Consider the following 12,886-nt stretch of genomic DNA (forward strand, 5'->3'; position numbering starts at 1 on the left):
CATCACTCTCTGTAATGTCATATTGTACAGTTCATAATGCACCTCTAAACAGAAGTGTGTTCCTCATTGGTCAGGGCTGAGTAAGGCTCAATGTATCTAGTAAGAACATTTCCAGTATAAAAGAATGCTCAAAGTCATGCAATAGCTAATCAAAGAATAAATGATATGAGATAATGAGATGAGAATAAAAATTAGCATTAAGTTCAGTTTGTATTCTTTTGAATATATAATCACAATTGTCTGTTCTAAAATATGTTTGGGCTTCTATTCCAAGCACAAGCAGCATGGTATGTGTGTTTGTACAGCCCAGATTTCTTCTGGCACATTCCTTACAGCAATCCCAATTTCATTATAACTTCAAAAGCATGAGCCTTATAACGAGATGAAAAGATGACCATAAAGCTCAAGAATGCCTCGACTTTATGAAAATTGTATCCAGGACTGACTTTCCCAGGTGTCTTAACATGTTATTGGATTTAAGAAGAACCTCAAATAATATACACACACACCACAACAACCACATAGTATAGACAATATTTTGATTCTTTTTATTTACATAATGATTTTATCCATCGTTGTTACTCGAGTCCTTACAACCACTTAAAGGCAAAGTAGGCAAAAAGGATGTGGAACATTCTTGAATTGGTTTTGCTGCTCCCTGGAAGTCCCAATATGAAATTGAGAATGAACCCCATATTCCCTGCGTTCCAAATCACATACTTTTTTATTTTTACTTCACTACATACTAAAGTACAGAATAGTTTTAGGGCCACAGGAGAGAAAAAAATCAGTTAAGGAAGATTTTTTTTCATTATGTCAAGAAATGTCTAGAATAAAGACGAATACTCTGAAATGCAATTGGAGTTACGGGGGCATTTATGTATTTTCAGCATACTACAATTGATGTGCATGTATTGGGACATCCTTAATCTTTTTCTGGCATACTAAATAGTAGGGAAGTATGGGGATTGGAACGCAGGGACTGGTTCAAAACACAATCCTCTACCATGCTGATCAGAACAGCACACGTCTCTGTGGACACAACACTGATAGTGAACTATACTGCAAAGTCCAGGGTGTGGCCATTACAACACTTATGCTTAAAAAAAACGTACTTTGTAAATATTACTGTGATGTCTTTTACTGTGACATATTTACAAAGTAAGTTTTTTTTTAACTCTATATTTCTCTTTCTGTGATGTCACGAGAAAGAGAAATATAGGGTTAAAAAAACACTCTTTCTGCCTTTTCTCAGGCTAGGATGAACCGATTTCAATTTTTTTCGCACATTTATACTACATAGGATCTCAGAATTCAATACACCTTCATATTCAAACCGGTGAAGTAGGCCTTTAAGGTTTATATAAATACAATCAATGTGTGGAGTTACATTCCACCACTGGATGCTGGCCTGATAATAAGTGATTTATTTTACCATTCCTCCAGTCAAATTAAATAGGTAGCACTTATTTTTTATTTAATTTTGTAATATGCTTCGATAAATCCAGAAGTATCCTCCAAATATTTCAAATGTAAAGCCGGGAATCAATGTCAGAGCAGCAGTCCTGTCATTCTTAACATCTGTTCTGCACAGATTGATTGGTTATGTAGTTGGTGTGGCCCAATCATTTTAACAATAAACAGATGACAAATAAGGGCTCCCATAAATCTACTGTATAACTCGACTGTTGATTAGCATACATCATTTTATATAAAACATCTTATTATACACACTTTTATTGTACATGTAGGTATTGTACGAAAATATAATTTATATATTAACACACATTTTATATACACAAGACTTTGGGCATGGATTCAGTCTAATAGAAGAAATACTGGGGAATGGGGTTTTGCCTGTTTTTCTTTTCAGTTCCTTAGCCTCCCAAATTGTTAAAGGAATTGTTAAAAAAAATGTTATCTTTTAGCTTGGTGCCTCACTCTCGGGTTGAAGCCAAGGCGACAGAAACCATTCCTTTAGCTGTGCGTGCATTTTTGAAAGGGACAAAGGCAAAGGTCTCTCATCGCTACTTAGCTTATCTCAAATATTGGAAGTATTAGCCTGCCTCCACCGTTGGTCGGAAGAAAAACTTTACAACATGGCTAAACGCTCCTGTGTGTTTGAGAGGACTTGTTTATTTACCACGTTATGTTGTGATCTATATATTTTGCACTTAATATTATTGAAGAATCAAATACATACCAAAATCTACTCGGAAACACAGCTGTTTTGTTTTGTTGACGTACTGACAAGCACATCTGCAATGGTTCGGGCATAAGAAATAAATAAACAAGTCACAACAAGCACACAGGACAGTTTAGTGATGTTGTAGTGTTGAAGTTTAACTTCTGAATGTCGGTCGGAGGCAGGGTAACACTTCCCATTGACTATCAGTATTCGAACTAAGCTAATTATGGATGAGCGCCCTTTGCCCATTTCTTCTTCAAAAAAATGCACGCATAGTTAAAGGAGCGGTTTCCGTAACCTTGTCTTCAACCAGAGAGTGAGGCAACAAGCTAACAATAAAACATGTTGAACTATTCTTTTAATGTAAAAGTGAAGTCACTGAAAGTTGCAATATTCTAATTGAATAAGAACAGATGAAACCTTGACAACTTGATGATATATTACATCTTTCAATTTTTTTAAAGTTTGAACAGTAATGCTAAGTGACTGGCTGTCATACACTGAGAGAGGCAGGCAGCAGGTCAAATGTTGACCCTGTGGCTTTGTGAGAGGTGATGCTTTAATAGTAAGGGTTGAGGTGGTGGAGTTGGCTGCTCTTGAAGTGGCCTCATCATCGTGCAACGTGTGTAAATTGAATATTCTACCAAAGTCTTTCATGGTCAACTCAAGGAGGAAAAAGTTAGCCATTACCAGTTATGACAAGGGTCATTAAATACAGTGCTTAGGGGCACATACATACTCCAATAGCAACCCTGCTGGTACCATTCACTTTCAGTTTCTTTGAGCAAGCAGCATTGCGCTTATTCAACTATCAGGCTAATGAAAAGGCAATTAGTGCACTACAATCACGCGTCCATCTACAGAAACGTATACACTTGTTATTTTTTGTCCAAATAGCGGGATGTCCCTATGTAAAGATAATACATGTCCATCTTTAAGGTTATGAGCATGCCACCTAATTGTTCATTTCATAGAAGGTCCACTACGTTGAGTTGCTGTCCTCTTGTCCACTTCAGACTCTGCTGTGGGTGACCTCGTCTTCCTGCTGGAAAAAATACATAGAACAACATCAGGTCACATTATTGTGTGTTACTCATTTCAACATAATTCACTCAGTCACCTCCAGTCCTTATTTGAAAATTATAATAGTAACTATTAGCCATTTGATCCAGGACTTTCAGTGTTTTTGTTTAAGTCATTCAACTGATCATGCATTGATTAAAGTGAGAAAGTATCCCATGCATGTATAACTTAGCTGCCTGCAGCAAGATATGCGGTTTAATAATACTACAATTAGATCATCCAAATTGAACAGTTTTAATGTTAAATGTTACCTTTTCTAATGCAAATCCAAAATGATGCCAAGGTATTTAAAAAACTATCCACAACGGTTATGTGTTTCCCATTTATAGTCACATTTGGGTGTATGATACTATACGAGTCAGCCAGCCACCCAGAAACATTAGTCATAACTGTTTTCTGAATTCCTTTTGCCATGAACAAACAAAACTTTCTCATCTGTATCCAATTGGAATGACTTAAAAAGAAGTTTGTTTATGCATGTATAGTTAGCCAATAACCAAAAGGTAGAAGACAGGCCAAGTTTATAGATTTTTTCCAATTTTGAAAGTGTTTATATTTGGTTTAACTAATGGTCGGGATTAATACAATACCCTCATGGTTGGGCTGGTCTGGGAGCACTTAGTGAATGGTATTGACAGGAGAAATGATCACAGTGGCCAGTAACTCTTTCTATTGCACATATGGGCACATTAGCACAGTATTAAGATGGACCTGAACAACTCTAAACCTCTCCTTTAATTGACCCTTGGCTAAGCCCGCCCCCCATAGTTAAAGTTGCTAAGTCTGACAAGCTACCTGAGCTAGCATGGTGCTCCTCCTGTCTCTATTTGCTCTCTTTGGAGAGAGAAAAAAAATATTTTTCCTTTCAACCTCTCCAGGTGTCACTATTACAGGTGCCGCCCAGCACACATTTGACCATTTCGAACAATCAAACACCAGGAAATGCTTGAAAAGTAAGACAATCTAACTGTTTTCCAAAGGAGTCAATAGCGCAAAGGAGTCAAGAGAGGGTTTCGGAGCCTGTCCTATGCCGTGCTGTGATTGGCCAGCCTGTGTGTTCGGGGCGTGTCTTAGCAAAGGGCAAATTAGCCATGCCAGATACACATCCTTTTTATCTTTTTAAGATTACTTTGGGGGATTTTCAATGCTTTATTTATAGTGCAGAGAGACAGAGATGAAATGGGGCAGAGAGGGGAATGACATGCAGAGAACTGACCTTGGGTTGGAATTGAACCAGGTCTGCTGCTCTATAACCACTACACCACAAGCGCCCCCCCCCCCCCCTCGGATACGCATTCACACAACGGTTACATGCAGGTGAATTTGTATTTAAGTTTAACATTTTGATCTGCTTATGACACCTGCAGCTCAATTCTACATGTGTTTTAGATGGCATGCTATGGAGCAATGGTCAGAGGATATGTTCACTGTTCACATCGCCTAAAGAAAAGGAAATCTTGTTTTATTTATGACACTTTCATATGGTCCACTTACCTGTCTATGCAGAAGCTGCTGCAGTCAGAGTCAGTGTGCATGGTGCATACACAGCGCTGGGACATGGCGCCCCCCTTCCCCCGCTTGGTACCAGCGGAGCGCCTGTGACGCAGGGAACCCTGGTAACTGGACATGCCATATGGTACAGTGTGCCTAAAAACACAAACACACACACACACACACACACACACACACACACACACACACACACACACACACAAACATCCATTGCGGTGACTGACAGAACACTTGTACATTACACTGACATTACACCAATACAGCCTTGAGGCAGAGGATTACCTCTAATGTTCAGTTTTGTCAGTGCATCAGAGGAATTGATTTAAAGGTTGAGTCAGCGATTCTGGAGAACGCTTGTTGTCAAACTCCCTATTTGTCAAAATCAGTGAATATCTCCTCACAATCCGCTACCTGTCGGAACTGTGTGCTGAAAATAAAATCTAGTGTTAATACACAGCCTAGGCTCTGTAACAAGCATGTCGCTAGCTATGGTGGGACCTGTGTTTACATAACCGTTTCCAGAGCTTATTTAAGCGGTGTATTTTTTGTACAGCAAGTATTTTAAAACCTGTAGTGTTACAATCAAAGGTTAACCTCGCTGACTTCTCATGTACACACACAAACGTCATGTTTTCATCCACTTCTTACTGAAACTCATTTCCTCACTCAAAAAACTTTTGCAAAGCAGAATATGTTTAAATCATATTGCTTACCACCAGGTTCGCCTGCGACTTAGCTATGTCTTCACTGCCTCTCTTGGCACATTCGTAACAACGTTAAAAAATCTGTTCATAATCTTTACATTTGGTTTATGATGTCATCTTTGTTTTTTAAAGGTTCAGTTTATCATTTGCATTCTGTACAGTGGCTTTAACCAGGGCTGTCCAAAGGAGCTCACTCATGTTCATCCACATGCACAATACAAAACAGACACAGACTCGCTCGTAAAAACTCCACGTTGTTACTTATGATCACAAAAGTGGTCCACAGGGTACCATTAAAGGGAGTGAGATTCTTCAAATGTGTGGCAGCCCTGCATTATAACAGTCTGGTATGGCAGATGGGATATCATATGTTACAAGTCTCTCCTATGCTACATTCCTGTATCCCTGCACTGGTCTCTGAGGATTGTGTACAGGGCATACTGTTAATCAATGTTTACCCTAAAGACTTGTCATTCAATATATATCAATTCAAATGAGTAGATGAGACATAGATGACAATCTAAATGCTTGGAGCCTATCGAACCAAATAATTTTTCCAGCGACATCACCTACGATTTGTGACCTACCTGCACGGACGGACCTTTTGTTTGACCTTTAACTTTTAGCTCTAGGTTAACACGCTGTCTGGCAAAACGATTTGTTTTGTTGCAGTTATTTCTTTCGCACTAAATATTAAATCCCTAACCCTATCCAGAACCGAAAAACTTCAGCAGTCAGGGAACTGAAGTCAAAAGGTCAACCCAGTTTGACAGCTGCAGGTACTTAAGAAGCCGCCTCCAAGGACGCGTAGTATTTCAGGCGATTCATTTTTGTCAAACCAAATATTTTCCCCTTTTCACACTCCCACCCGAGCCTTCCATCAATAGCGAGCTACAACTGCTCCATTAGATCCAGGGGTCAACTTATAAATACTGGTTGCAGATTTTCCTGAGTTATATATTTACAACATTTATTTTTTATTTTTGCATCATCTACTGCTGAGATTCTAGATTTCAATGTTCCTTTGCGAACCCCTCCCTTTGGGAGAATTTACAGATGCTACAGTGGCTTGTTATTAAAGATGGCATCACCTCTGCCTCAAGGCCTTTTCACTATGTTAATTGTTGAGGTGAGGATGTTTTTAGTTATTGACCAATTCTTCTTGGTCTTCCAACAGGTGGATTTCTGGTGTACACCCAGTATTAAACACGTAAGCATGTTGAGTTTGTCTGTTCTGTGCTACTGTAAACATGGCGGCACGCCCTGCTCCTATGTAGATATAGAAGGCTCATTTTAAGGTCATAGAAAACATTCCACTTTTATTTACAAGCCATAAGACACTATTTAAAACATATGTATTAATATATTTGATTCCATTTCTACCAAGGCTGTTCTGAAAAACACCAATTCTCTTTTTTTATGCTAAATGCACTTTTTAAATGTGTTCTAACATATCCATGGGTCCACAGTGTGCCTAGAGACTGCCAAAATATTTAAAAAAATAACAATCTCTCCTTTTCTCACTCTCCCCCTTTCTGAAACCCCCACCTCTCCCCCCCCCCCCCCCCCAATATACTCCAGTCAGAATTCTCCTCGTTTCTGACCTCAAAAACTGGAAAGCCAGAAGCTTCCACTGTGCAGCCCACACCCCTATTACTTATTGGTCCACGGCCCTGACAGACAGAGGGCGAGGCGTACCTGGCTTCGCTTCCGGACAGGGGGCGGGGGGAGCTCAAAGATTGTATATTTACGAGGGGAGCTGCAGCTCTTTTTAAGCAAAGTACAATAAATTATCTGAAAGTTTTTTTCAGCAAACAATTAAAGAAAACCGTATTAGGGACCACTAAGACCATATAATATGGTGTATAATAGAACCAAAAAGTGTATAATATGGGAGCTTTAAAGGCCAGAGGAAAGGTGGTTAGCCTGCAAACTAATTAAACTATAGTTCGTAACTTCTGTCGCCCCCATGAGGATCTCTGAGTAATTACAACAACACTGTCGGTACATCTACATGAGGAAAGCCTTCGGTGATCGCGAATGGATTTGATTCCTTCTGCTGTATGTCAAAGTTTTTTCTTAGCAGTAGAACCAACAACGGATAACTTTCTTGGCCGCTTCTTGGGATCTCTCTTAGCTCCTATGCTTGTGTCGGGGCTGCCATACTGAGACATACAGAGAGTTTCAGGGAGCTGATAGGCTTAATTAACGTTGTGTCAACTCATTTGGCAATGGCTTGACTGTAACATACATTTATTTATTTATATGAAAAAGTTACGCACTATAGCTTTAATCTGGTTTAGAGGTGAACAGGTGCATGGGTGCTGTACTAAACTCCTCAGAAAGACCTTGCTGGCTGCATCTTGACTCACTCCTCATGGTAGAAGCCATGCCCTGTGTACCGTGGGAAGATAAAGACTGTTTTTGATCTTCATCTGTATGGCATTACTGCGGGAAAAATGCCCGATCAGGATGCACCGTCTTTGATCTCATCGCACGGAGGTTTTTGCTGTTGGGCAGATGCTGTAAGGTGTATATGCCTTTCAGTCAGCATCAAGGCATGCTCCCGGGATTACAAACACATTTGAATGGCCTCATGCGGTGAGTGACCAATGACCATGATGCACTTCACATGTCAAGCTCTAACCCATGAAGTTCTGCAGAGAGGAGTTGTGCGTGTGTGCTTGATAGAACAGAAAACAGTTGCTGCACTGCCCTCTGCAGGATAAAGACTTTAACTCTGTTGCACTTTGTAATCAAAGGACTGAAGGGAGATAGATCACCTGATATCATTTTATTTTCTCACATTTTCCTTAAATGACTGGCTGAGATACGTGTTATCATACTCTTCAGGAACCCAATCATGAGGCCCATTGTTTAGAGTCTACAAAGAACGGATAAGTGTGTCTGCTAATCTGCTTGATGCTGCAGACAGGCATCAGATGGTGTCTTCCATTGGCAGGGGCGCAGTTTGCTTTTGTTGTTGATGTATTTTTCATGCCAAAGATAAATCAATAAAGTTTCAATGGGATTTAGTTCCGCCAAACCCATGCCAAATCAAGAGCAATATTTTTAGGTTTGACATTTTCTGATTCAAAATAAAAACAATAAAAAGAAAGCGTACAAGAATGTTGATGGAGTGGATACCAGGAGAAGACAAATAGTAGTCTTGGCAAGTGAAAGCCACCTGAGGCTGTTGGTTTTGGTATGAAAGAATGAAGAAGATTAGCTACTCGTGGGCGTATAATTTCCATATAGAATTGTCAGCGGAAAGAAAAAGGAAGTGTGTAAACTTGCAAAAGGGTTCCTTCTATTTAAAATTGGAAGGCCACTCAGTAACATACAAAAAGAACTCAACTGCCTGTTGGCTACTGTCACAAATCCTCATTGGAATTAAAAATACCTGAGAGCTCAGGGTCTAGACCACTTCAGATTAAATCAAATCTACACAGTTCACAAAGTCACGGTGCCTGGTTTGTTTTGCAGCTCAGTTTACCCCCATATTCTACGAAGCTCGAGAGTGTTGGAGTGTCCATTGAACACAGAGCTTAGTGCCTTTTTTTCTCCCCAATTCACATATTTGGGCCATTATCAGCATGAATGTGCTAACTGTGCTCACACACCTACTGGTCTGCTCCCTTGATTGGCACCAGATGTGCCTTGGATACATTGTTTTGTTTTTAAGATGGTTCGGTAAAGCGTTGAAAAAAAACTCAAACTGAATATAAATTGTAAACAAAGTCACGTGCACTGAAATGGTGATCAATGATTGGTCAGACAGTTAAAAGATAAAAGGGGGAAATCCATCTCAATTTTAGGCTCAGACAACGTGCGCTAAATATGTTCATAACACATGTGTGACGGTGAAATGACGTGTAAAAACTAAGCTTACTGTGATTGGTGCTGTAGGGGTTCACACTGCTCCACAGTTCACTTACAAGCGGCCCTTGACCAGCCCTTTTAACTGGACCAGAGTCCCCAACCACACCTGGGAGTTCAGCGCCCCAGGTTTCAATTCAACAGCAATAAACAAGACTGGTGTAAACGCTACCTATGATGTTGATGTAAGTTCATGATTGATACCCATTAACCTTTGAAGAGCACATGCAAGCACACACACACACACACACACACATACACACACACACACACACACACACACACACACACACACACACACACACACAGACCATGGCAGGCAGATGTTTGGAGGTTGCCTCTTACTCTGGTGTGTTGATCCAGATGATGTCCAGGTGGCAGTAGTACACACACTCCTTGTCTTTGTATGTGTAACATGTGCATCTCTTAGCGCGCCGCCTGGCCCCGGGCGGCTGGAGCAGGTCCACTCCGCTGGGCAGCAGTGTGCTGGGCTGCACCTCGCCCTCCTGCCTCCTCTGGCTCACATCTCTGCTAGAAGAAGATCCTGCAGGGTCAAGAGCGTTTCAGAAAGTCTTTGAGAAAAACTCTTTATCTCTGGCCTAAAATAGTATATAGCAGTAATAGTATCGCTGGATGTAATACAACAGGGAATAGCATTGTTTACTTTACTACATTTATCTGATTAGCCTACTTAAAGTTTCTACTTACATACTTAAGATTTTTGCATAAGAAAAATATGAAGAGTTTATTAAATTGTAAATTGTTTATCATCAAAATATTTTGTACTTTTACCCAAGTGTTATATGTGACTTTTTTCTTGTAAGGTATCACTACTCTTACTCAAGTAGGGTTGTCAGGTACTCTTCACACCACTTGCTGGGGAAGACGGGGACTTCTAAGCAAGTCCATGGAACCTCTTTATTATTCTAAGTCCTCAGACCTCAGTGACTAGATGCTATTGTCACTGACTGCCATTTCTGCAACAAGCAAAGTGATGACCTCATTGGTAGACAAATCTAATGGCAATACATGATCTTATGAACGTTTCAGTTATGGACCTATTATCTTCATTTGAAAGTTAGATGGAAAAGATAACACACATTGGTAAAGATAGCAAAAACAAAGAAGGATGTGCTTATATTCTCTGTTACATCATTGTAGAGACATGAGATCTGTTATGTGAATTTACTTTGGGCTCTGCACCTCAGATTGGTATTTGCCATTATCTCCATGGTTGAACAATTATGTTCAATATGGCCACACAATGGCAGTGATGGGGAAGCTACCTTTTCAGGATAGCTTTGAAAACTACCAATGAGTTCACACTGGAAGATGTTGAACAACAGCAAAGATGCCCTATAGGGAGAACTCTTATACAGTTGACTTAAGCTACTTTTAAAGTAAGTGATCAAATAGCCAATGTACATATATTATAACATTATAACAAAATATCACACAAAAAAAATCACGTGCCAGACGAAAACATTTTTTAGAGTTCATTGCCGAAATTAAAAAGTGCCAGTTTGTTCTTCACAGGTCAAACACACACCAAAAAGATGTTGGTTAAATAGAATGTGTTTAAAAATAACTAAATAAACAAAGCAAATAAAAACAATAACCAAATATTTTCACAGGTGAGCTGAAGATGAATAGCCCAGAGTTCTAACCTGCCTGTAACAAAGCCATCCTATCTTCACAAGGACTGAAATACAAGGAATGTCACATTTATGTTGTAAACAAATCTGGGTTTTTCTATTATCTGGGGCTCATCAATGGGGCTTCAATTAAAGAAGCAATGGTACAAATTAAAATTCATTCCTTTCTTTTTATGGTTCAAAAATACTTGCAGTTTCAGTAGTTAACTTCAAAGAAAAAATATGAATAGTGTTGAACTACTAGCAATCTACTACAACATGTAGTTCAATTACTAGTTTATTTACATGGAGTGCACTACAGCCAAACACTGCATGATGAGGAGATTAATACACAGTGAAAACAACATCCTAACAGACATTCACACTATCCTATTGTGGATGTTATAGAATTACAGGAACAGTTCTTTATTGCACACAGATGACTGATAAATCGCCAATTGCATGTTTTAATTGATCTTTTAGGCTTCTCCATCACTCCTTTTTGTGAACACTATTTATGTATTAAAGGCCCAGAATAAAATAGACCACCCACTAATAGCTTACAACTCACCGTTTGCCAGAGATGCAGCCACCACGATAAGAAAGAACAGCACTCCCACATCAACCGAAGGCGCATTAGCCATCACACGTGAAACATTAGAATAATAAAGAAAAATGTTTCAAAAGAAAAAAAAAAATTGTTGAAATGTGCAGACAGGTAGAATAGCGTAAGACAATTCCAAAGCGTCCGCGTGTTCTCTGTTGTCGTTAGGAGTACTCGTACAGCCTGATGAACTGTCTGCTTGCTGAGCGCACGCACCTCTACGCGGCTGACGCTGTGTGTTTGCCTTCCTCCGACAGACTCCGGTTTATCACGAGCTGACAACTCGTGAGACAAGTCCGAAGCAACACCACACACTGCACTTTTCAAAATAAAAGTGTTTCAGTCCAACAAATTGAAATATGACTGCTGACAATAGCAGACGAGCAGAACGCGTTTATGGAGGAAGAGTTGACTGTACTAGTTGTTGAATAGTTGTGTAGGCCTAAATGACTTAATCCACATAAGCCGACAAATTTTGCAATTAAAAAATGAAATGAAATGATCTTAATTCCAAAATAACAAAACTAAAATACAGTTAATATTTAAAGTCATTTACGAGCTCTGTATCTGTTTTGTGCTGAAAAACCTAAATATATATTTTTTTAAAATATACAGGCTATACAGGTGAAACTCGAAAAATTAGAATATTGTGCAAAAGTTCATTTATTTCAGTAATTCAACCTAAATGGTGAAACTAATATATTATATAGACTCATTACATTCAAAGTGAGATATGTGAAGCCTTTATTTGTTATAATTGTGATTATTATGGCTTACAGCTTATGAAAACCCCAAATTCAAAATCTCAGAAAATTTGAATATTACATAAAATCAATAAAAAAAAAGGATTTTAAATACAGAAATGTCGGCCCTCTAGAAAGTATAATCATGCATATGTACTAAGTACTTGGTTTGGGCCCCTTTTGCATGAATTATTGCCTAAATGCGGTGTGGCATGGATGCTATCAGTCTGTGGCACTGCTGAGGTGTTATGGAAGCCCAGGTTGCTTTGATAGTGGCCTTCAGCTCGTCTGTATTGTTGGGTCTGGTGTGTATCATCTTCCTCTTGACAATATAGTCCATAGTTTCTCTATGGAGTTCAGGTCAGGGGAGTTGTCTGGCCAATCAACACAGTAATACCATGGTCAGTCAACCAGTTACTTGTGGTTTTGGCACTGTGGACAAGTCTTGCTGGATAAAGTAATTCAGCATCTCCATAAAGCTTGTCAACAGACAGGAACATGAAGTGCTCTAAAATCTCCTGGTAGACAGCTGTGGTGAC

At 39.3% G+C, this 12,886-nt stretch overlaps 1 protein-coding gene across 1 annotated transcript; it reads right to left on the reverse strand.

Moving 5' to 3' along the window:
* Positions 1–1,343: 1,343 nt before the first annotated feature.
* Positions 1,344–11,825, reverse strand: LOC307248861 (endothelin-3). Its single transcript, XM_080025393.1, has 4 exons — positions 11,572–11,825; positions 9,712–9,910; positions 4,766–4,918; positions 1,344–3,233 (listed from the first exon to the last, which is right to left on the reverse strand). The coding sequence occupies exons 1-4, from the start codon at positions 11,642–11,644 to the stop codon at positions 3,152–3,154; spliced, it is 507 nt and encodes a 168-aa protein (XP_079881519.1). The 5' UTR covers positions 11,645–11,825; the 3' UTR covers positions 1,344–3,151.
* Positions 11,826–12,886: the final 1,061 nt, after the last annotated feature.

This window comes from Ammodytes marinus (genome assembly GCF_949987685.1).
Source record: "Ammodytes marinus genome assembly, chromosome: 4".
NCBI lineage: Eukaryota > Metazoa > Chordata > Actinopteri > Uranoscopiformes > Ammodytidae > Ammodytes > Ammodytes marinus.